This window comes from Oryctolagus cuniculus, chromosome 8 (assembly GCF_964237555.1).
Source record: "Oryctolagus cuniculus chromosome 8, mOryCun1.1, whole genome shotgun sequence".
Taxonomy (NCBI): Eukaryota; Metazoa; Chordata; class Mammalia; order Lagomorpha; family Leporidae; genus Oryctolagus; species Oryctolagus cuniculus.
Window position 1 is genome coordinate 65913217 of NC_091439.1, and position 26316 is coordinate 65939532.

A 26316-nucleotide genomic window follows, 5' to 3' on the forward strand; every position below is an offset into this window, starting at 1 on the left:
AAGTAGATTTATTACATAAAACTGATTATAGACTTGTTGGAAGCTTGACAGATTATAAAGGGCATGCTGAGGTCACATAGAACACTAATGCTCCCTGAGGGTTGGGAGAAGAAAAGAAAGGGACAGGGTTACCAGAACCAAGGTTTCAAAGAAAGCGCTCTGGGAGTTTGGGGTGTGGACTTCTGAAGAAAGTGTGTCGCCCAGGGATTTCTCAGAAGGCAAGCTGTGTATTTATGTGGCTGAGAGTGTGTAGCCCAGCTGCTGCTGAACCCGCAGAGGGAATCCGGCAAGTCTGTGCCTGGAGGATTGACAACCACTGGAGGACAGAACCCACTGTGTGACATGGACTGGCACTAATGGGAACTGGGAAGAAAGGACCCTCTCCCTCCTCCTGCCCTCATGAATCTCTAGTGCCTTTCACTGGCAGAACTGTTAGGGAAGCCAAGTGTCAACAGGATGTGAGATGTTGCATTTGGAGGGTCACAGTTCAGCAGCATAGAGCAGGCGATAAAAGAGTAAATTGTGTAAGATAATAGGTAAATAAACCATATGTTATTTCTATTTAAGTAATACCCGGATGCACTCATTTCTGCTTCCCTCCAATTGCCACATTCACCTGCAAGGCAGCTCTGTCTCAGAAAGCTAAACTCTCCCACTGGCCCTTCCCAGCAGGGGGGGGGACCCATGTCCACAGGTACTCCCTTCTCCTGCGTGGAGAGGGCCTCCAGGCCTACTAGCTTTCCCCCACTCTGCCTGCACAGACCACTAACTGCTGTCAAAGAAACTCCCACACAATCCAGCATTCCTTCAGCTCTGTTTGCTTCCTTCCCCAAGCATGACTTGCACCCTTTCTGGCTCCCCAGTCTTCTGGCTGCAGTCTCCCCTCTTCCTCAAAGAACGACCTCACAGAGGTCCTCTGGGAACCAAATTCCTGTTTCCCTACTCTGCTTTCCACTTGTCGTCCTGCTGCCGAGTTCTCACTGTTCCTTCACTCTGGGTCAGGTAACTGTCCACACTGTTTTCAGATTCTTGATCATCTTTTGTTGTTTTATTTCCAATTTTCTTGAATCCTGCTCTTTGCAAAACTTCTTTCTCAAGAAATCAGTTCACATGGGGAGCTGAGAATTATCACCTCTTTGTGGTGTCAGATCCATTTTGTGTTGGCCATAACCATTCCTGTGTTCCACAGCACCCAATTGTAAGTGGCATTTAGAGGATTTCAAGGTTATCTAAAATTGCATGTGTTCAAATCTACCTCCCCTGTTTGTCAATAAAACCACTGGTTATTCTACTCTCTGAAGCTGGAATGTTTGCAGTTGTATTGCTATTACTGCAAGTACTTTAGTTTTTCCTTAAAAAACTATTTCTTCATCATGCCTTCTTTGCCATTTCCACTAAGCCCCAGGACTAGAACAGTGGTGTAGACTTGTGCTAATCCTAATTGGACCACAGACAGGCTGGGGAGCTTGGTTCTGGGCCTTGCTTTCTGTACCCATCAGAAGGAGTAATAATAATCACACCTACCTCTTAGGTCTGATGTGAGACTGAGTTAGTAAATGAAAAGTACTTGGAGCTGGTGCCATGGCTCACTGGGTTAATCCTCCGCCTGCGGCGCCAGCATCCCATATGGGCGCCGGATTCTAGTCCCAGTTGGGGTGCCGAATTCTGTCCTGGTTGCTCCTCTTCCAGTCCAGCTCTCTGCTGTGGCCCAGGAAGGCAGTGGAGGATGGCTCAAGTGCTTGGACCCTACACCTGTATGGGAGACCAGAAAGAAGCACCTGGCCCCTGGCTTCGGATTGGCACAGTTCCGGCCGTAGTGGCCATTTGGGGAGTGAACCAATGGGAGGAAGGCCTTTCTCTCTCTCTCTCTCTCTCTCTCACTGTCTATAACTCTACCTGTCAAGTAAATAAAAAAAATAAAATAAAAAAGTACTGAGACCACTGCCTCCCCCATTTGGAGGCCCCGGAAGTGTTGGCTGTTATTCTTGTCATTATTAATTCTCAGTTAGAAACTTCAGCTCTGGGGAAAATATCTTAGACTCTTAGTTCATGCAATTTGCTTAATCTCTCTGAGCCTCAGTTTCTCTGTAAAGCATGACTTATAATAAAACTTTCCAAGTAAGAGTTAACTTCAACAATATAAGTAAGGCATTTCATGATTTCTCAATAAATCGTGGCTACTACTACTGACAGAATGGTATCCTCAATGAAAATAATACTACCCCATGAAACATCACTGAAGATTGTTTATCCTTAAAAAGCTCTCTTCGGGGCCAGCATGTGGCGTTGCAGGTAAAGCCTCCAGCTATGATGCTGTGATGTGACCCAACGGCTCCAGTTCTGATCCAGTTCCCTGTTAATGGCCTGGGAAAAGCAGTGAAAGATGGCCCAAGTGCTTGGGCCCCTGCCACCCATGTGGGAGACCAGGAAGAAGATCCTGGCTCCTGGTTTCAGCCACTTGGGGGAGTGAAATAGCAGATGGAAGATTTCTCTGTCGCCGACTCCCCTACTCTCTCTGTAAATCTGATTTTCAAATAAATAGATAAATCTTTGAACAAAACAACTTAATAGAGTGTTTATAGAATGCATTCTTCTCTGGTGTGTATTTTGCTATCTGTGTTTTTATATTATTGGGATTATGGGATTAATGCTATTTTGCATTCTATTAAATCATTATATAATTTTTGCCTCTGCATGTTCTTTTTTTTAACTTTTATTTAGTAAATATAAATTTTCAAAGTACAGTTTATGGATTACAATGGCTCCCCCCCCATAACTTCCCTCCCACTCGCACCCCTCCCATCTCCCGCTCCCTCTCCCATTCCATTCACATCAACATTCATTTTCAATTATCTTTATATACAGAAGATCGATTTAGTATATATTAAGTAAAGATTTCATCAGTTTGAACCCACACAGAAAATAAAGTGTAACATACTGTTTGAGTACTAGTTACAGCATTAATTTACATTGGACAACACATTAAGGACAGAGATCCCACATGAGCAGTAAGTACACAGTGACTCCTGTTGTTGACTTAACAATTTGACATTCTTGTTTGTGGTAATCTCCCTAGGCTCTAGTCATGAGTTGCCAAGGCTCTGGAAACCTTTTGAGTTCACCGACTTCGATCTTAGTCAAAGTGGAAGTTCTCTCCTCCCTTCAGAGAAAGGTACCTTCTTCTTTGATGGCCCCGTTCTTTCCACTGGGATCTCACTCTCTGCATGGTTTTTTTTTTTTTTTTTTTTTTTTTTTTTACAGGCAGAGTGGACAGTGAGAGAGAGAGACAGAGAGAAAGGTCTTCCTTTGCCATTGGTTCACCCTCCAATGGCCGCTGCGGCCCGCGCGCTGCAGCTGGCGCACTGCGCTGATCCGATGGCAGGAGCCAGGTGCTTATCCTGGTCTCCCATGGGGTGCAGGGCCCAAGCACTTGGGCCATCCTCCACTGCACTCCCTGGCCACAGCAGAGAGCTGGCCTGGAAGAGGGGCAACCGGGACAGAGTCCGGTGCCCCAACGGAGACTAGAACCTGGGGTGCCGGCGCCGCGAGGCGGAGGATTAGCCTAGTGAGCTGCGGCGCCGGCTCTCTGCATGTTCTTAAACCTGGTCAGTTGCCTAGCACTTCGTCATACTAATGTACAGCATTTCACAAAAATGTTTGCTGAACATTTAAATTTTTGAGTTTGAACACTCAGAGCCAAGAATATCTGTACAGCTCTGCCTTTGGGCTTCTTTGTGAGCATTCTTGGGGAAATCTACAAAAAACATTTCCAAGATTCTATACAAGCTCTTTATGATAGCATCAAGAGCTAGGCTGGCAACCCATGTTGTAAATTGTGGGAGAGGCGGTAACTAATTTTTCTCACCAACTTTGGCTTTAATGTTAAAATGAAATGTTAAGTAAGGACTTGATTTATAGCGATGGATTTGGGTAGATTAAACACGGTGTTCCAGCAACTGAAATCTTGTGCTTTTTCCCCCTGTTTAAATCCTATAATATTTGAAAGCCTTTCTTTGCACTCACAAGAAGCTACATGTTTTTTTTTTTCTTTCCAAATATCTTTCAAGTAAATATTAACCATATTATATTGCCAAGTCCCTTGACCTATAAACGAAGGAATTTGGACAGAATGATTTCTGAGCACTTGCCAATTCCTGTGCTTTTTCTTAGGCCTTGCAAAATGTGGGGGTGGCCTTTGTGGGCAGACAGCTCTATAGCTCACTCCAACCCTTCTCTGCCCGGCCTCCTTTTGCAGAGTAGACGACAGAATGTGGGCTTCTGAGTCACACAGATGTGACTTGGGATTCTGCCACTGCATACCATTTTCCCAGCGCATTTCAGGATGGTTTCCTATACTCACATAACCTCAGCCCTCTGATCTGAAATGATTGTTCTGTGGCCAGACATCTGACTTAGGCTGCACACTTGACCCCACTGAGTGACTGAAAGGCTCTAATTTAGACAAAGAAGAATTGGGCCCAGGGTCTACTGAAGGGATGGGGGGAGGAGAGAGAAAATGTGAGACAGTCAGTCAGTTAGCTCCTGATAGGCAGTTAGTTAAGACACAGTACCCACTTCTTATCCTTTTATGCTAATGCGATTTCCCAATTTTCACTGTAAAACTCTTATTAACATTATCCTGAATACAATTCTGTTCTTGAAGCTAACTTCTCTGTCTTAGGAAGGACATTTAGGGACCTATAACAATTGGGCTTCTCTTACCTCATCTGTAAAGTGGGAAAAATAACAGTAATACCTTCCTTGTAAGGGTGATCTGGGGTTTATACATGAAAATGCAGGAATAACTTCCCATAGAGTTCTGGAGACATAGTAGGTGCTCAATAAATTGTGGTCAGTAGCTTTCTGTAAACTTATACCTCAACTAACATTGATTTATTAAGAAATGAAATGGTTCTTTGCCATCTTTTCATGCCTGTCTATCACCATGCAAACACACTAAAGAGTCCTTCAAATGGATCTGGACAAGCAGCATCCTTGATACTATCCAGATCATATGCTAAGTGGCCAGACTCCCTTCTTTGCAATGGTCTCCACAAGTGAAGGTAGGTGGATGCGAGAGGAGACTGAATGCCATTCTCTGGAAGTGATGCCAATGAAATGAAAAAAAGATTCTACTTATTTATTTCAGAGGTAGAATTACAGACAGAGAGAGGGAGAGGAGAGAAAGGTATTCCCTCCGCTGGTTCACTCACCAAATGGCCACAATGGCAGGAGCTGGGCCAATCAGCAGCCAAGAGCCAGGAGTTTCTTCTGGGTCTCCTATGTGGATGCAGGGGCCAACCACTTGCGCCATCCTCCACTGTTTTCCCAGGCAATAGCAGAGAGCTGGAACAGAAGAAGAGCAGCCAGAACATGGACTGGCGCCCATATGGGATGCCAGTGCCTCAGGCGGAGGCTTAACCCACTATACCACAGTGCCAACCCCTATGCAATGAGTTTAAGACCACAACAAAGAAATGAAAGACCTTCTGTCCCTGCTTGGTGGAATGGAACACCCCAGGATGGCTCTCTGTACCTGCATAAGTATAGGTGGACACAGACACAATGTTGCTCCTTTGGCAAGTCTAGATAAATATATATTTTTTGTGTGTATGCTGACAGACTATAAATCATTACATGACTATGTGCATTGTGGCCTCCAGGTGTTGGCAGAAGATTTGAGATTTATTAAAAATTAAGCCCATATTCTCTTTCCATATTCAAAGCCCTGAACAAGGGATAGGGAAAGGCCTAAGTGAGCATTTGGTCTATTTGCCAAGACAATCCTTGGGCCCTAACACAAAGGGCTGTTCTTTATGAAGCCTCCTTTGAGTCCTTCAGTCTGAATGCCCTGCCTTTAATAAGCTCTGCCCAGAGAGGCTGACTTGCTTGCTTGTGTGCCTTTCTCCTCCCTGGATGGTGAGTTTCCTACCTGCCAAGCTCTGTGATAAGTGCTTAACTTGTTTTTTTTTTTTTTCATTTATGCACCAAACAGTCCTTTGAACTGGTACTATTATTCATTCTAGTCTTATAAGAAAACTAAGAGGAGGAGCAGTTCAATAAGTTCAAGTTCACACAGATAGCAAGGAATCATGTGTTAGATCCACAAGTTATACAATACCCATTGCCCCATGTTGCCTATTGGCACTGGTACATGTCACCCAAGGGCACCAGTTCAGTGCTTGGAACAGGGAGGTGATTAGTCGATGCTGACTGATGTTGTGTGGAGCAGAAATACCAGGGACAAGTGAGCACCTTTGCTAGGACAGAGTGGGTGCCTAATTTCCTCTCTGGAGAGAAGAAGAGAGCTGGATCAAACGTGCTCTTCCAGTCCTATATCCTTCTGTCCTGCTCCAGGTGTCCTGCTCCCCCTTCTTCTCCTCCTTCCCAGCTGCACCACGTGCATTCACAGTTGGCAATTGGAGCAGACAGAGGGAAATAGAACTCGGAATAACCTCAGTGGGATTGAGAGAGGAGAAACATGGAATCACCAGGGAGAGAGAGTAAGAGAGAGACAGAGAGAGACAGAGAGAGACAGAGACAGAGAGATAGATTAAAATTTACGTGTAGGGAAATATTTAACCTAATAAAAACAAAGTATTATCTGCAATGATATATTGCAAAATCAGTTTTGAATCAAGGTTTTGAGTGCCTTTTTTTTCTTTTTCTGGTTTGATTTAGTGTGACAATAAGCTGATAAGGTGTGGCTTAAGGACTGAGATCATGTGCAAACTGGGTGGCACTTGAGCAAACAATCTGTGCAATATATTGGCTTCATGTACTAGAGCAGGCAAGAAGTCCACAAGAATTCACCAGTCTCCTGTTCTGCAGAGAAAACAGAAACAACATGAGCACAGCAGGAAAAGTAAGCAAAAAAGATTTTACTGTTGGAACTATAGTCTCATTAATATCATAAATAACAGGACATGGTATTTGTTGAAGAGTTAAAATTCATATATGAATTAGAAATAATGTACACTGAAATACAATATAAAATATGTGCTACAATTTACAATGTGTACTGAACTGCAGTGGAAATAAGTTATTCCTAAATATCTTTATTAAAAATACATAGGATCTGTATCTATTAGTCTTTATTCATACATTAAATAAGTTTGTAATAATTTGTGGGTTTATTCTAAGATAACTATGACTAGCTTGCAAATATATAATTAGACATACTTAATCAAGAAGTTATATTTATGTTAAGAAACTGTAATTTTAATGTGGTACTCTTTGTAATTATATTCTTTGTCTGAATGCAGGGAAATTAAGTATGACAGTTTTATGAGAGGAACTTATTTCAGAGCACATTGAAATATCCTTTATTATAAAGTCTCTTACAAGATATATTATCTCAAGCCATTATGATCATCACAGTTAGATAATACTAATTTGCAAGTTCTACAGATATTCTATAGAACAGTATCTTCTCCATACAAAAGTCAACATGATTTTACAGAAAATGAACACATTTTGCAGAAAATTTGAATCACTTACTAATACTAGTTACAAAGATATTTTGTTTTAAGTCTTTCATAGATTGATACTTATTTGAGGAATGTGATTATAAGTGCAGAGAAATGGATTGGGTCTTTCAAAATAATCAGCTCATGTTTTTAACTGCTTAATTACAAAAGCCAATGCAACTGCTTGCAAGTACACTTGCTGTGTTCAGAACAGATGACACAGTAGTGGAATATCCAAGTATAATGCTTAAAGGTTTTGAAGCTTCTAAACAACAGGTTCATATCAATAGCACCGGCTGGAATCATGTGAGTGGCCAATTGCCAGTGTTCTTATTCCAGCTCATTTTATTTCCATTTATTATTGATGGGTATTTACAATGGCATATTATATTTCAAGTGAAAATGATTAGGAGAACAAAATGGAAATTTACCCAAACTCACTTAGAAGAAATGTTGAATTCATACAGTAAAGGTGTAAGCCAATTATATTAACAAAAACAACATGCAGAGAAATAGTAATCTAGCAATCCTCCCCTCTCAGGCACAACATCAGTAACTTAGCCTATTGATAGTACTTAAACTATGTTAACAAATCTTGCCTTTTATTTTTCTCAGGTGATAAATAGTGATAGCAGGAACACTGATCTCATGAGGTGGTTGTGGGAATTTACTAAATAAATACTATAAGGCACTTAGAATGAGTCAATACATGTGAGTCATTGCTACTATTGATATTGTTGTTTAGCTTTTCATTGACTTTTCACTACTCTGAGGTGAAGAAAAGGTAAAGTTTGATTTATCTTAATTCTCTAGACAGCCAATTTGAGACTTTAGAAAATTACTCACTGAGTCAGCTGAGCTTCAGTCTTTTCATCCAAAAGAAAGGCAAATAATTCAACATACCCAACCTTGCTGGGTTTAAAGATATAGCATATATGGCTGGTGCCGCAGCTCACTAGGCTAATCCTCCGCCTTGTGGCGCCGGCACACCGGGTTCTAGTCCTGGTCAGGGCCCCGGATTCTGTCCCGGTTGCCCCTCTTCCAGGCCAGCTCTCTGCTGTGGCCAGGGAGTGCAGTGGAGGATGGCCCAAGTGCTTGGGCCCTGCACCCCATGGGAGACCAGGATAAGTACCTGGCTCCTGCCTTCGGATCTGCACAGTGTGCCGCGGCGGCCATTGGAGGGTGAACCAATGGCAAAGGAAGACCTTTCTCTCTGTCTCTCTCTCTCTCACTGTCCACTCTGCCTGTCAAAAAAAAAAAAAAAGATATAGCACATAACTCAGCCTACAGTACAGACTACAATGTACCTGCCACATCACAAGCATCTGATAATCATAAGTAGATATTATAATTGTATCAACATCAAGTACACTAATGGAGAGAGAGCTCCATCCACTGGTTCATTCCTGAAACACCATAGCATGGTGGCCAAAACCAGTAGCTCAATCCAGGCCTTTCACATGGGTAGAGGGAACCAACCACTTGATCCAACAGCACTGTTTCTTAGGGTCCCCATTAGCAGGAAGCTGGAATCAGGAGGTAGAGAGGCAAGTGTTGAGCCCAGGTATACTTGATGTGGGCATCCTAACTGGTGATTTAATTACTAGGCCAAACACCCACCCCTAATATTTATTTTGATGCTGATGCTGGTGAACACACTTCAAAGTTGAAGGATTTGAAAAATGCATTATGAAAATGAACTCTCAGAAGAATAAGTTTTACTGGAAATTTTGTCATATTTGCAATTATGTCAATTATCTCTAAAAAGAGCTCTCAACTTCATGCACTGAATATATACAGATTTGGAAACATGATGATTCTTTCCCCTCTACCTCCCTCCCACTCTACTGCCACTTTTCTTCCTCTTCCCTCTCCCTTTCCCATTCTTATTTTTTACAGAGATCAATTTTTCAGTTAATTTTTAAAAAGATTTATTTATTTATTTGAAAGTCGCAGTTACAGAGAGGCAGAGGCACAGATTGAGGTAGAGATAGAGAGAAAGGTCTTCCCTCCGTTGGTTCACTCCCCAACTGGCCGCAACTGGCCCAACTGGCAGCCAGAGCTGCGTCAATCCAAAGCCAGGAGCCTGGAGCTTCATCTGGGTCTCCCACGCAGATGCAGGGGCAAAGCACTTGAGCCATCTTTCACTGCTTTCCCAGACCGTAGCAGAGAGCTGGATCAGAAGTGGAGCAGTCGTGTCTTGAACCGGCGCCCATATGGGATGTCGGCACTGCAAGCAGCGGCTTTACTTGCTATGCCACATCACCATCCCCTCAGTTAATTTTTATACTCATAAAATTAACCCTAAATTAAGTAAAGGGTTCACTGATTAGTATGAAGAAGACAACAAAACCAAACAACCATCCAACCAAAACAATACTGTTCCTTGACAGGCAAGGCAAGGATTGTTCAAAATCATCACCTCTCAACGTGTCAGTTTCCCTCCTACAGATTACATTTTAGGTACTCTATTAGTTAATACAGGTCAGAGAGACCATATGGCATTTGTCTTTTTGTGACTGGCCTGTTTCTCTAAGCATAATGGTTTCCAGTTGCATCCATTTTCTTGCAAATGGAAGGATTCATTTTTTTAAAGCTCTGTGTAATCGATAGTGTATTATATTCCATAATTTCTTTATCCAGTCTTCAGTTGATGGACATCTGGGTTGATCACATATCTTAGTTGTTGCAAATTGAGCTGAGATGAACATGGGGGTACAGACTTCTGCTTGATTTTACAGGTAATAAAATGCAAAGCAGCTGTGCTGTGGCAGCTAAACAAACCCTTTTCCATCGAGGAGGTGGAGGTTGCACCCCCGAAGGCCCATGAAGTTCGCATTAAGGTGAAACATTTTTATATTTCTATAAAGTTTTAGTTTTAAAAATTTCAGAAAATATTCAAACTGGAAAAACCCAAAGATCCATTAAGTAGTACTTAATATGTGTTCATCCAGACAACATAATTAGATTTGTTGTTAAGGAAAGGTGTACATATATACTCTTAAAGATTTTTTAAAGATTTCTTATTTATTTATTTGAGAAAGCAAAGGAGAAACAGAGGAAAAGGTCTTCCATCTACTGGTTCACTTCCCAAATGACTGTAACAGCCAGAGCTGGGTTGATCCAAAGCCAGCAGCCAGGAAATTCTTCCAGGGTCTCCCAAGCGGATGTCGGGGCCCAAGTACTTGCTTTCCTGGGCCATAGCAGAGAGCTGGAGTGGAAGAGGAGCAGCTAGGACTTGAACTGGCACCCATATGGGATCCCAATGCCACAGGCAGAGGCTTAGCCCACTAGGCCATAGTGCCAGTGACCAAAGAATATGTACAGTATAATCCCAATAAATAAGAAAGAATGTATGTGTTTGTAAAAAATGGTACAAGATTTCAAAACTGATCAACATTGGGTGATTTCTTGGTGTTACTATGCAACTTATATTTTCACAAAAATCACACATTCTTGTCTATTACATAAGATAATTGTCAAGAAAAGTTATTTCATAAATTATTATAAATGGCTTACGTCAAGGAATGAAGGTAGACTAGATGTGAAAGGCTTTAGACTTGGAAATCAACTGACTCTTTCATATTTGGGAAATGCAGGGATTATTAGCAAAACTCTTTAGAAGCCCACTTTCCAGAAATGGTAAAATCCGTCAGAGGATCAAATCTTCTTCCGAATCTAACCCTCTTCTCTTTAGATGGTGGCCACAGGAATCTGTCGCTCAGATGACCACGCGGTTACAGGAAGCATTGCGGTTCCTCTCCCTGTGATTTTAGGCCATGAGGCAGCTGGCATTGTGGAGAGCATTGGAGAGGGGGTGACAACAGTAAAACCAGGTAAAGAATTTCCACTCAGGGAAGGTGACTTGGTTCAAGATCCCAAGGGCATCGAGGTCAAATAGGAAACAGAGGCCATGACAGATGAAAAAACTTGCACAAGTTCACAAGCAAGCTGGAACTTGAGGGCTCCCCACCTTCCCTCCCTGCCTAACTCAGTCATGTATGCATTCAGGCATTTAGAAATTCTCTCCTGCAGTAATTATGTTTTGAGTATCCATTCTAGATGTCAGGCACCAGTCTGAGGATTACATGAAGACCAAAAGACACACAGCACCTGCCAGCGTGGAGTTAATACATTCTAGTGTTGCTGAGCTCTGTCTTCCATAAAGCACAAAAAGAACTACAATTGGGACAAAGGAAAAAGCATAGCCTTGGTCCTGAGTCTGTAGATCAGTGCGTGGACTTGGTCCTGTGCTGAGTTCACAGAACCTGGGCTGTTAGGCTATGACTGAATCAATACGATCTTTTCCCAGATGGGAAGAGATTTTCCTTTTCCAATATGGCCTCCCTTCTTGAACATGGAACAAATGAAACACACTAGGTGGAAGGAACTGAAAGAAACATAATAGAAAGTATTTGGCCATAAGCAACATCTGCTTTGTTACCTTTAGCCAGGGCTAACTGTGACTGGTTACAAATCACTAATTATTTTATCCTTAATATTCATTTTATTCACATCTAATGGATATTACTAGTAATGTTTTATGGGGAAAGGGTGAATAAATAGAAAATGTCCATGTCATCATCCCTTCATAAAGTTTGCCTATAAAATGTAAGGGAGCATTTTTCCTGGTCTAGAGGGATAGTAACTTAAATAATTAAAGCAGAAAAAATAGATAATTCATAAACTATCAGCTAAAAACATTTGAAAGTCAGGTCTTATCTTAAAAGAAAATCCCTAATCCATTTTTGAGAATTAAGGGTTTCAAAGGAGATTTTTGAATTCTTTGTCGCATTTTTGTTAGTTCCCTCCCCCGCCCAATGATTGTTTTCTTATTCAGTTCATAGTAAAGATGAGCGGAATCACTTTGAAAAGTCAAGAATTGGTTGTTGAAATTCTCATTTTTACTATAACCTATGCTACAACAAAAGCCAAGTCTCCTCAACATGTAGTGGAGGTGTGGTAGCTTCCTTGCAACTAAGATTTGTGCTTAGAGGGGGAATATTTAAGCTTGAATTAATGAAAGATTAAATGAAATTATGAGTATAAGGTCCCCAGCAGAAATCAGAGTATGCAAAAGTTAAGAATTAAGACAGTGGAAGTAATTTTTAAAATCCATGTTTCTTTCCACATCTGTATTTCCTCTGTGGGAGTCTTCAGGCACAAATAAACCCAAACTGATGACAATGCTGACAGTGATGGATGACAGTTGTATTTGGACCTTATTTCTTGGAGACTTCAAAGACACACACGTCTAACGTATAGATATAAGCTTTGTATTCTTGCTTTATTAATTCCTGTATAGAAATCTAAGAAGGATTTGTTTTATCCCTCTCCAGGTGATAAAGTCATCCCGCTGTTTACTCCCCAGTGTGGAAAATGCAGAATTTGTAAACACCCAGAAAGCAACTTCTGTTTGATAAATGAGTAGGTTTCTGATACTCTTTGCACAGCCAATGAGTTTTCATATTAGTTATGATCTGGTCTCATGTCCTTGTGTGTTTCTGTGTTGCCCTGAGCAGTCTGGGCAAGCCGAAGGGGATGCTACTGGATGGCACCAGCAGGTTCACCTGCAAGGGGAAGCCCATCCACCACTTCATTGGCACCAGCACCTTCTCCCAGTACACAGTGGTGGATGAGATTGCAGTGGCCAAAATTGATGCAGCTGCACCACTGGAGAAAGTCTGCCTCATTGGCTGTGGATTTTCAACTGGTTATGGGTCGGCAGTCAAAGTTGCCAAGGTAGGAATGACAGCAGCCAATAAAACCGGTTCTACTCAGGCTGTCAGGAAATAAAAAGGGAAGCAATTTCTTAAGGAATTAGAGATTTTTTCAAACATCTGGGAGGCGTTGGTTGTGAATAGAACTATAGTTCTGGAAGAAATTTGGGAGCATGTCTTAGAAAATTCACCTGCTTATTACAGTTGAAAAAGCTCTTGATAGTTAAGAAAAATTAAATATTTCATTTTTAATAATTATTTTCTACATGTATTTGTTATTTATAAGATTATTAAATATTAGGTCTTGGAACTCATTTAGTCATGATTCTATAATTAGAAAGCACCTGTGCATGCATCAGGCACAGTTGGTTCTGCTAGACTCTGAGGCAACAAAAGTGAAGGAAGCGAAGGACTTTCCCTTGAGGATGTTTTATTCCCTACTCCCAGAAGTAGGATCAACAGTAGATTCCAAAGCCTTGTCTGTAAACTATTAAAACAAGGGTCATTTATCATTTGGATTCCTAGGAAGGAATTAATGAAGCTTTAGCGATATGTATAATTCATTGATTATGGAATTTTACTGCCACATCTCCTCCCTGCTATGAACACACACACACACACACACACACATGGCACACACACACACACACACGCACACACTTCAGCAGTGGCAAATCTCAAGGAGAAATTATGTGAAGTCTTTTTCTCCTAAGGGGTTGAAAATCTAGTAGCATCCTTCATTTTACGAAATTGAGATCCAGAGACTTAAAAATATTTTCGCAACATGTCATAGCTGGTTAGTTTGAGAGTGAGGATGAGAATAACTTCCTCAGATCTCCTGCTGAATTTTAAATCATAATACTTAATTACCAACACTTTCAAATTAACAATCACAAGCCCTGCATTTTTTCCAGTTATGGTAGAAAGTAGTTTTTGTATCTTGTTGAATTGTTTTTAGGTATTCATTTTTATTTAGTTGAAAGGCAGAGAGACAGAGACAGAAACAGAAATCTTCCATCCATTGATTTGTTCATCCCTAAATGCCCACAACAGCTAAGGCTGGACCCAGCCAAGCCAGGAGCCCAGAACTCAAGCCGAGACTCCCAAATTGGTGTCAGGGACTAAACGCTTGAGCTATCACCTGCTGCCTTTCAGGAAACTGGAATCAGAGGAGAGCTGGGATTCTGACCCAGGCAATCCAGCATGAGATATGGGTGTTCTAAGTGCCCGTTCCTATTCTGGTACTTAATAACATTTGGTGAATGAACAAGTAAATAGACACTCACAGGGAATATAACAATAAAATTACTGAGGACAAAAGGAGTATTTTATCTACCCTGAAGGATGACTACAGAAGACTAGATTTATTAAACAGTCTTTAGACAATTTAAGCAATTTAGAACATGTCTTTCCCGTTTTTCTGTTACTTTATCCCTAACTCCCTTGTGTTATTGCTTCATCTGTTTTAGCAGGTGGTATAAGTGAGCCTAAACACAAACTAGAAGCTAAGGGGAATCACATTAATGGATTTTGGTCATTATTAAAATTTAGAACATCTTTTCATTGCATTATTGTTCATTTATGTGACTTAAAAATCAAAGCTCAAGATCTATGAAGATCACATTGGTCTCAAAGTGTATTATCTTAAAGTTATATGTTGGATTTCCTCTATTGTTTCGGTTTTGCTTTGAATCAAGGATAACTTGTCTGTGTTTCACAGCTAACTTTGGCTCTCATTTTACTGCTTATGACAAATGAAAGTCAATGAACCAAAAAAAGGATTTAACTTTTGAGGGTTGGATTTGGGTTATTTTCAGTCACTTGGCATGACCCTGTCCACTTATTTTTTTTCCACTTATTTCATTTCCCAAAAATTGCTTCTGTGTACATATGAGATACTGAAGGGAGTTGTCAATGGATTTGAACCATTGAGGTTCTTGCCATGAATGGAGTCACTGATATTTCAAACTCAAAGATCATCCAGTCCACTGTTCTAGCCTGGCTTCCAACTGGAGTCATGTGGGGATAGATTCTGCCTACATAGATTCTGATTTAATTGGCACAGCTGGGCAATGGGATTTTGTAAAGCTCCCCAGATGAGTCTCATATACAGGAAAGTTTGAGAACCATTATCCAGTTCAATGCTCCCCAAATTAAACATGAAGCAAAAAAGAAGAGGTTTTGACAGTGGGTTGGATTTAAGAATATGAGTAGCTCCTAGTAGCAGACAAGGCACTGCACTTCATAGCTTAGTGACTTTCGAACAATCATCACTTAATCCATTTTGCATTTTCTAAAAACACAGGTCACCCCAGGCTCCACCTGTGCTGTGTTTGGCCTGGGAGGAGTTGGCCTCTCTGTTATCATGGGCTGTAAAGCAGCTGGGGCATCCAGGATCATTGCAGTGGACATTAACAAAGACAAGTTTCCAAAGGCCAAAGAGGTGGGTGCCACTGAGTGCATCAACCCTCAAGACTATAAGAAACCCATCCAGGAGGTGATACAGGAGATAAGCGATGGAGGAGTGGATTTTTCATTTGAAGTGATCGGTCGACTTGATACCGTGGTATGTACTGTGACATGCCTTGAGATTTCTGCCTCTGTAATCTGGAATCTGCTGTTTTAGCAATAAAATATAATTATTACATATTAAGAATTAGGCTGATATATGGTAATTTTCCATCTCCTGTTTTTTATCTGAATTATTTAACTTATTGTTATGAGAAATTTTTCTTCCAGCAGCTAAGCAAAACTGTCTGAAGAATATTTCCCCTTTAAAGAAAAAAAGTGTTTTTAATTGACCCATTACAAGTTAACAAATTAATCTTTAGAAAAAAAAACAAAATCAAGTAAATATAAGCAACACATATTCTTTTCCCTCCACAATATTATAAAGATGATTTAACAAGTTTTATATGTTTTAATGAATCCCAATATATTTTCACATTTTATTAGTTGGATAAAATGAATAATGATCAATTTCAGGCCAAGTATTATTTTATTAATGAAAAATATACCCCACAGAAAATGACTGCTTTAACACTATATTTTACTAGAGAGAGCACAGTGCCTGGCCCAGAGCCCACACCCAGGATCTATGTCTTTCTTTTAAAATTCAACTAGCTCTTTAGAAACATGCCATGGGATTCCAAATCCCATTAAGGTGGCATGTACCAATGCCATCTTACCAGTCAAAGTGATCAGTTTAAGTTCATAATCGATCATAAAGATAGGATTAAATCTCAAAGAGATCACACAAACAAGACCAGTGTCTGCTAATAAAAGCTGATAGAATTAAAAAGGAGAGAACAATCCAACATAGGAAGTGGGATACACAGCAGACTCACAGAATGGCAGATGCCCTAAACAGCACTCTGGCCTCAGAATCAGTCCTTAAGACATTCAGATCCAGCTAAAAAGCCCACAAGAGTTTCTCAGGCATGGAAAGCCAAGACACTCTGGCAGAAAAATGACCTAAATGAAAGATCTCTGTGAATGAGATTCCAGCGAAAACAATGGGCTATCAAAGAAGGAGGTACCTTTCTCTGAAGGGTGGAGAGAACTTCCACTTTGATTATGGCCTTGTCTAAATAAGTTCGGAGTTGTTATGATATATCACACACACACACACACACACACACACACACACACATATATATGTTATATATCAAGAGATTCCATAGCCTTGGCAGCTCATGATAAGGGCCTCAGCTGATTACTGACATCAAAAATAAGAGTGTCAATTGTTAAATCAACAACAGGAGTCACTGTGTACCTACTCCCCATGTAGGATCTCTGTCCTTAATGTGTTGTACTATGTGAATTAACGGTAAAACTACTATTCAAACAGTACTTTATACTTTGTGTATCTGTGTGGGTGTAAAATCTTTGATTCTACAGATTACAAATCTTGTGTTGAAATCTTTACTTAATATATACCAAATTGATCTTCTGTATATAAATATAATTAAAAATGAATCTTAATGAAGAATGGGATGGAAGAGGGAGTAGGAGATGGGATGGTTTACGGGTGGGAGTGGGGTTATGGGGGAAAAAGCCACTATAATCCAAAAGTTGTACTTTCAAAATTTAAATTTATTAAATAAAAGAAAAAAAATTCAACAGCTCTTACCACCCACTGTGGTCCATGGCTTTGCTTATAGGTGACATGAGATAATGCATGTAAAATTCTTATCACATGTCATCTGTAATCTGTAAACTTTCAATAAATGCCAGCTGCTATTACTGGTAGGAAATTTTGTTCCTAATCTTACAGACATTACATTTAGAAAATACAGGATATTACTTTCATATAACTACAAATGTCATCAGTTGCCATAGGAGAAATCTCCAGCTATAATTCTCCTAATCTAAAATCTTTAGTCCTATGCTAAAAGTTTCCAGAAACCAACACGTCCCCACTGTTGAAGTTATCCAATAAGTTCCAGCAGTCTTGGTACCATAATCAAAGGAAGAAGTGACCTGCGAGTAAAATTTTTTACATCCCTGCTCTAGGACAATATACCATAAAATGATTGAAGTTCCAACAGAATCCAGCTCTTCCCACATCATAGCTTTTTTTCTTTTGCTCCTTTTACATTTTCCCTCATAGAACTAGATTGTGACTTTACCTTATGACACCAATTCCTGCTAGCCATGTGTTCTGAGGATATCTGATCTCCAAATGTCATACAACAAAATAAAAGGACTAACCATCATGTAACGTGGGAAGCCCAAATAATTTCCTTACTACAGAATATGTCCCCAAACCCTTTTGGAGATGGATGGATTTCTGGACAGTCTTAAGATTTCATAAAATCTTAAGTTTACAGTAAAGCCAATATACATTTTGTGAAGATAAAAATAACACTCAAATATGTCCATCTTAGAAGTGAACAGAATGGGGATCCATTGGAAAGGGAGATGAGAAAATTCAAGAGAGTTTTGATGACATAATCATTATATTTTTCAGAGTCCCTGGTTCAAAACACCTGCTTACAAATAAATGAATAATGCATTAACCAACTCATAGATTGCCCAAGAATCATGTGATAATCAAAGGAAACAGTCTTTGATTGAGGAAGCAGTATTTTTTTTTAAAAAAAAACACTTTTATTTAGTAAATATAATTTTCCAAAGTACAGTTTATGGATTACAATGGCTTCCCCCCCACCCATAACTTCCCTCCCACCCTCACCCCTCCCATCTCCCACTCCTTCTCCCATTCCATTCACATCAAAATACATTTTCAATTATCTTTATATACAGAAGATCAATTTAGTATATATTAAGTAAAGATTTCATCAGTTTGAACCCACACAGAAAATAAAGTGTAACATACTGTTTGAGTACTAGTTACAGCATTAATTTACATTGGACAACACATTAAGGACAGAGATCCCACATGAGCAGTAAGTTCACAGTGACTCCTGTTGTTGACTTAACAATTTGACACTCTTGTTTATGGTGTCAGAAATCTCCCTAGGCTCTAGTCATGAGTTGCCAAGGCTATGGGAGCCTCTTGAGTTCGCTGACTTCTATCTTATTTAGACAAGGTCATAGTCAAAGTGGAAGTTCTCTCCTCCCTTCAGAGAAAGGTACCTCCTTCTTTGATGGCCCGTTCTTTCTACTGGGATCTCACTTACAGAGATCTTTCATTTAGGTCTTTTTTTTTTTTTTTTTTTTTTTTTGCCACAGTGTCTTGGCTTTCCATGCCTAAAATACTCTCATGGGCTCTTCAGCCATATCCGAATGCCTTAAGGGCTGATTCTGAGGCCAGAGTGCTGTTTAGGACATCTGCCATTCTATGAGTCTACTGTGTATCCCACTTCCCATGATGGATTGTTCTCTCCCTTTTTGATTCTATCAGCTAGTATTAGCAGACACTGGTCTTGTTTGTGTGATCCCTTTGACTCTTAGACCTATCAGTGTGATAAAGCAGTCTTTATACCCTTACATGCTTATAATAATATTTGCCTCTTTATTACTTTGTAAGGAGGAGGGAAATACACACTCGTTCTTTTTTTCAAAAAATATTTTCAGGGCGTTTTCTAAAGCCACTGCACTATGGCACTGTTCCATACGCCATGGAGAATAAAGAAGCAAAGGACATAACCCCTTTCCTCTACACACACACATACAATCTAGTTAATTCAATATTACAGCATACTATCAAAAGTAGGAGCTATCAGAGAATTGACTTTAATGATGCTAAATCTGATTTTATTCCAGGTTGCTGCCCTGTTAAGCTGTCACGGGGCATGTGGGACAAGTGTCATTGTAGGGGTACCTCCTGATTCCCAAAGCCTCACAGTGAACCCTATGCTGCTACTGAGTGGACGCACCTGGAAAGGAGCAATTTTTGGTGGTATGTACTTAAGCTTGGAGAGCAAAGTCTTTTTTTTTTAAAAAACATTTATTTGAAAGGGAGAGTGAAAGAGAGACAGATCTTCCATCCACTGGTTCACTCCCCAACTGCCAGAGCCAGGACCCAGGAACTCCATCTGTGTCTCTCATATACATGACAGGGCCCAAGTTCTTGAGCCATCTTCTGCTGCTTTCCCAGGTGCAATTAGCAGGAAGCTGGATCAGAAATGGAGCACCTGGGACTCAAAGTGGTGCTCATGTGAGATGCTCATGTGAGATGCCAATGGGAGAGAAAAGTCTTAGAATTTCTTGGCTTTTACAAGTGACAAGGTCAGGTTTTGAAAAGCAGTCATCATCAAACATAAACTTGACTTCCTGTTGTATCTACAGGCTCCAAAGCCAGACAGGGAACAAATGGAAAGAAGGGATCCTAAGACAGATTTCCTGGAGTCCTCATAAACTAACAAGGACATTTCAGCCCCATCTCTTTATTTTTGTGACTGGATAAGGCACCAACATTCCTAGTAGGACATAGAAAATCTGTGGCAATAATTCATGACAGCATTCATTGCCCAAGTTTAGACAACCTCTACATTTGCCCCTTGACTTTGGGCATAATCATCTGTGCCATAATTTCTCCATGAAAGAGCTAAGAACTCAGCACCCTGGTTGATCTGGAGGTACTGAAAAATAATTAAGGCCCTGAAAAGGATACTGAAGCACTATCTCTCTACTAACCTCAACAATAGCAGCATGTGTATTCAATACTTTTATAAGCTTTCATTTTATTCTATCTGAAAAGTTGACAGTCCAGTTCTCCTACTTCTGGCTGAATCTAACAATGGCTCTGTCTTCTTTTCAGGCTTTAAGAGTAAAGATTCTGTCCCCAAACTCGTGGCTGATTTTATGGCTAAGAAGTTTTCATTGGATCCATTAATCACCAATGTTTTACCTTTTGAAAAAATAAATGAAGGATTTGACCTGCTTCGCTCTGGGAAGAGGTAGATTTTAAGTTTTCTTTCATGGTTGAAGTTTGGATAACATAGAATGAAAATGTGGAAGGATGAGAAAAAATTGGAGTGGCTTCATTTTCCTTTACCATTCAGTCTTTCAAGGTAGAACATCTAAGAACATATTGTTAGAAGCTAAGAACTACTGCTTTGCATTTCCTATTCTGCTAAAGCCAAATGCTGTTGGTTACAGAGGTCTGATGATCAGAACCACTCAGATTTCTGTATGATAGAATACTCGTCCTTGCTAGAAAGAGAATCAGACCATGATAATTACATTATGGAGTTACTGAAGCCTCTGGCTGGTCACAGAGGCTGATTGTCAATTTCTGTAAATTTAAATTCTATTCAGAATATCCTCCAAATCTGCATTATAAGAGTAGGTGGAACTACAATGGGATAGATTTATAAAGATATTGCCAGTTTTTCATTTTAATACTGTGATTTTTACTTCTTCTTGCAATGTACATATGGTTTTCATAAAGAAAGTTATTGTCAGAGTACAAAATGCTATTTGAAATGCTTAAATCTTATATATTCTTCAAAGCTTGGGGGAAAAAAGCAAATTGCCTTTCATACTTCTTTTTTTTTTAAAGATATCATTTATTTATTTGAGAGGCAGAGTGACAGAAAGAGACAGAAAGAATGGTCTACTGGTTTATTCCCCAAGTGACCACAATGGCCAGAGCTGGGCCAATTTGAAACCAGGAAACAGGAGCTTCTTCTGGGTTTCCCACATGGGTGCAAGGGCCTAAGCACTTGGGCCATATTCCACTGCTTTCTCAGGCCATTACCAGAGAGCTGGATCGAAAGAGCAGCAGCAGGGACATGAACCGGCGCCCATATGGGATGCCAGCCTCTCAGGCAGAGGCTTAACCTACAACGTCACAGCGCCGGCCCCCTACTTTCTACTTTTAAGATTTCGCACTTATACACATCTCATAGGCTGAGTTTTGTCACCTGTATGTATATGAGGCACAACTGGCAATAGTCAGTAATAAACCTCCTGCTCTAACTCCATTAGCCCTGCTGCTTCTCCTACCCTAAACTTTTTGTTATGAGGTTTTCAACTTTCAGTAGCATTTCTTGGGCACTCATATAACATATACTATATACACCGACTGTGAAATAGTCCTGAGGAAGGAAAGAAGCACAGAGGGCAAGGTGCTCCATGAAGCGTCTTACTTTCATTATTGAATGTGGTTCTCAAATATTGCCGATATGCTTTCATTTCACAATCTTAAGGGAAGACTGACTCAGAGAAGATGTGACCTGGCCAAATTAGGCAGATAGTAGGCATGAAACCAGGATTCAAAGGTAGATGTTAGCAAAATCTATTTTCTTTTTATTAAACTGCACTGGCTCTCATGAGCTCAAGAGCTGTGAAGTCCAGTAGTTAGTAAATGTTAGTTATCATTTACTGTCATCACTATTATCATTATATTGTAGAGATGACAGCAGACATGAAGGGTCTTCAAAAAGTTCATGGAAAATGGAGTCAAAAGATAAGTTTATTTTGATACAAACATTTTTGAAATCCACCTACAATTGTTGTAATACACATTTTCCATGAATATTTGGAAGATGCTGATCTAGAGATCACCAAAACTAGAGAGCTGAGCACCAAATATTTTTGTTAAGCAATTTAAATTCTCTTTATATTAATGCCACATTGTTGAATACACATTTAAATAAAGTGAACCATATAATGAGCAAATTTTTTAAATGGTAACATTCAATACTGATAAGAATAAGCTTTGGGGGGAGAGGGGAATGAGGGGAGTGTGGATGTCTTCTTGGAACTATACCTATGAAATATGTTCTGTTTATATTAATAAAAATTTTAAGAAAGAATAAGCTGACATGGGCACTTTAATGTACTGCTTGTAGCAATATTGTTATAACCTTTTGAGAAAACAATTTGGTAATTTCTATCAGAAATCTTTAAAAACCTAGCTCCTTTATCCTAATAATTCTACTTATAAAAGTCTATTGTACACAGAGAAATAATAAAAATGGAAGCATACATGTATGGTTGAATATATTTACTGTTTATCTACATAAAATTAGAAGCATCTTGAAAGTCCAACATTAAGGCAATGCTTAAATAAATTCTAACCATAAATTAGGAATTAATAAAACCATTAAAAAGTATTTCATTACATTGAGAGGTTCTTATGATGTTATTTTTGGCTCAAAAATAGAGAATACAAACTTATATGTATAATGTGATTCTAAATTTTCAACACTGCAGTAAAAAAAGCATATATATCTAGAAAATTTTGATAAAAATTCAAGAAAATATTAACAATGGTTATCTCTAGATTTTGTAATCAGATCATTTTTACTGTCTTCTTTACATTGTCCTGTATTTTCTAAATTATTTACAAATATTTTCTTGTATATGTATAATATACATGTAAAAATTTAAAGTTATTAATATGATATTTTTCAAAAAGTATTTATTCATCAGAAGATGGCTTTTAGAAAGGGCATTAGTTTCAATATAAATGTTATATTTCTTATATTTCTATTTCCAAGAGTGAAGTCTCTTGGAATTCATACAATTCAACTTTATATCTACTAAGAATCATTAACCATCTCTATACCAAAGCTCTATTAAGCCTTCAACATTGTGGATTTTTTTTAACCATCTGATACTTTTTATGTTAATGTGATATTAATACAAAGAGAACAGATTCAATGTAGTTTATAGATACAATTCTAAGAATATAATTATATTACCTTCCTTTCTCCACCCTTCTGTCCCACCCTCTTCTTTTCTTTTATTTCCTTTTTCTCTTTCTTCCTTTCTTTCTTTCTTTGTTTCTTTGCTTTTGAGATAATGTGTTTTTATTACATCACAGTCAGACTTAAGATACCACTAAATAGAGTTCAACAAGTAGAAAGTTAAAAAAAATAACTTTGCTTTATATCTTTGTCAAATCAATGGTCAAGAATGATAGACTTCTATAGATTTAATGATCTGTATTCTTTTAAAATTTACTGCATATGAGTGAAATGGTCATCTTTTATTTGATTATTATTTATAGCCTTGCCTGAACTAGGTCTTTTTTGACTAATGGGTCTTTTTAACTTTTTACTTGTTGAATTCTTTATTAAGTGGAGCGTTAAACCTTTGACTAGTATGTAAATAAAATGTTATCTTTTTACTTTTAACATAGTCTTTATTAAGCTATCAGTTCCTTTAGGCAAGTTGCATATAATATAATGTGTACAACTTTGTATTTAAATTTGAATCCCCACACTCAACTAGACGTGTGACCTAAAGAAAGTTAAAAATCTCTAAGAATACATTTTTATAATCTCTAAAATGAAAAGTGTATTAAGAACCTTCTTCATAGCATTTATTGGATAGAGGTTTAAATGAGATAATGCTTGAAAAGCATCTACAACTTACATGACACGTAGCAAGAATATATTACATGTTATTACCCATATGTTTTATTCCTTATTGCACTAGTCTTGAAGGCTGTCAAAAATGATTTTTTATGGATGAAAATGTAGATTTGAATTATAAATGGTAGTCATATGCAGGAGGAGTGAGCTTAAGACTGGAGAAAACACAAGACAGAACCAGAAAAGATGAACTGCACTCCTATTTGACTCAACAGGAATGCACTGAGATGGGAGTCGAGTGGCAGGGAATATGGATTTTCAATGAGACACTGAATGCTCCTTGGATTCTTATGTGGAAGAGTGTGAATTGCCTAAATGTTAAAACAGTATCTTTGCTTTCCTATTTCAGTATTCGGACCATCCTGACATTTTGAGACTACACAGACGCCTTCCTTGGAAGCAGTCTTCTGATTCCTGTATCCCACATCATCTGTAGCACCAGCAGACATCCTTAGTTCTCCCCTTAGAGATGCTCTCAATAAATGATGTGCAGAAACTTTACAAAAGACACAGCGATTGATGTGAAATGCTTTTTCAAGTAAAATCCAAGAGACATTTAGATAAGACATTGAACATTATGTGGGAAATTGGGGCCAGCCAATGATTCTTTCTAGTCATTTTATGTATGTCATCTTTCCCACTGAGGAAAGATATTGCCTGTGCCTTTTTGCATTGTTGTATCACTTCTACCCTCAGTCACTGAAACCCAGTGAAGAGGACCATCCATTTGTTCCCAAGCTACATATGATAGACTATTGTGCATGAAGTCTTCTACCCCTACTTCTCTTTCCACCATCTGTACTCTCATTGTTTTTCTTTTTCATTTCCTTATCTTTTGTTTGGAGCCTATCAGCACCTTACTTCTAGTTCTTCATACAGTATATTAAACATTATTGTGAACTACGGTCACCTATGAGACATCAAAACTTGTCATTCCTCTCTGTGTTTTGTTAACCACTATCCAACCTCCCTCCTTCTTCTCCCCACCTCTCCAAACTTCTCATAATCACTATTCTGAGTTCAGATCTACTTTTTAAACTTTCACATATGAGAGAGAACATGTATTTGTCTTTCTGTTTCTTGTTCATTTTACTTAACATCCTGATCTTCAGTTTTGTCCATTTTCTGGTAAATGTCAGGCTTTCATTCTTTTTCATGTCCAAATAATATTCTATTATATATTCATACCACATTTTAAAAATCCGTTCATCCAGCGATGGATGCCTAGGTTGATTCCATATGTTGGCTACTGTGAGTAGCACTGCATGACACTGGTATTCTTCTATTTATGAAATATACTAAAGCCCTAGGGTAAAAGCTACAGTCTGGTAAAAGGTGGATTTATATGTAATAGTTGAGATTATCAAGAACTTATAAATCCAAAAATTTCTTAGAAACTCAAAGGAAATTTCACGTATTTTATAAATTTTCTTTTTTTAAAAAAATTTATTTGGCAGGTAGAATTACAGACAATGAGAGAGAGAGACAGAGAGAAAGGTCTTCCCTCTGCTGGTTCACTCCCCAAATGGCCGCCACAATGGTGCTGCACCTATCCAAAGCCAGGAGCCAGGCGCTTCCTCCTGGTCTCCCATGCAGCTGCAGGGCCCAAGCACTCAGGCCATCCTCCACTGCCCTCCCGGGCCACAGCAGAGAGCTGGACTGGAAGAGGAGCAACCAGGACTAGAACCTGGCACCCATATGGGGTGCCAGTGCCGCAGGCAGAGGATTAACCAAGTGAGCCACGGCGCTGGCCCCCAGAAATGTCACACATTTTAATACAGTGAGGGGAAGTATTTTTATTTTATATTATTTATTTGCATTGACTACATAATTGCTCTTATAAATGAAGGCAAATGCATGTATGTGTGTGACAAATGTCAGGTTCAGATACTAACTACAAAATTAAACTATTCCGGGAACCATACTGAAAAAACATGCATTCCCAAATGCACAGTAGTGGTTAAATGGTTGTAGTTAGTGATCACAACTGACAATGTGAGCATGAGATGTCACTCCTTTTTGTTAAAAATACTGTGGTGGCTTGAAGTATAGGGATAAGATAGAAGCAGCCAGGAACATAGCATAGAAAATGGGTAAGCAACTAAGGAATGACACAAATATTTACAACCGTCTAAACAGATATTGACATATGTACTCACACAGGTATGCAACTTCGCAAAAATCTATTCAATGTAGAACTCTTCTGTTAACTTCTATGCCTCAAATCTAGTCTACGAGCCAAGAGTTAGTTCAATATTTTGAATTCATTAAGACCCATTGTCCTGATTGGTAATGCTTCTTTCCTCTCAGGGAAAGATTTACATGTTGAGC

General features: G+C 39.1%; 1 protein-coding gene and 1 long non-coding RNA gene across 2 annotated transcripts in view; one reads left to right on the forward strand and one right to left on the reverse strand.

Annotated features, from left to right (window-relative positions):
• LOC127483289 (uncharacterized) overlaps positions 1-5342 on the reverse strand; it is a 37383-nt gene extending 32041 nt beyond the window's left edge. Inside the window, exon 1 of the long non-coding RNA XR_007909436.2 lies at positions 5214-5342. This is a non-coding gene — a long non-coding RNA (uncharacterized lncRNA). The remainder of the gene's footprint in view (positions 1-5213) is intronic.
• Positions 5343-6812: 1470 nt separating this feature from the next.
• On the forward strand, positions 6813-24492 carry ADH1A (alcohol dehydrogenase 1A (class I), alpha polypeptide). Its single transcript, NM_001101704.1, is given in 9 exon segments — positions 6813-6865; positions 10211-10312; positions 11167-11305; positions 12809-12896; positions 12992-13211; positions 15495-15755; positions 19421-19556; positions 20418-20556; positions 24335-24492. Coding segments are annotated over 9 exon segments (1128 nt in total). The 5' UTR covers positions 6813-6847; the 3' UTR covers positions 24360-24492.
• Positions 24493-26316: the final 1824 nt, after the last annotated feature.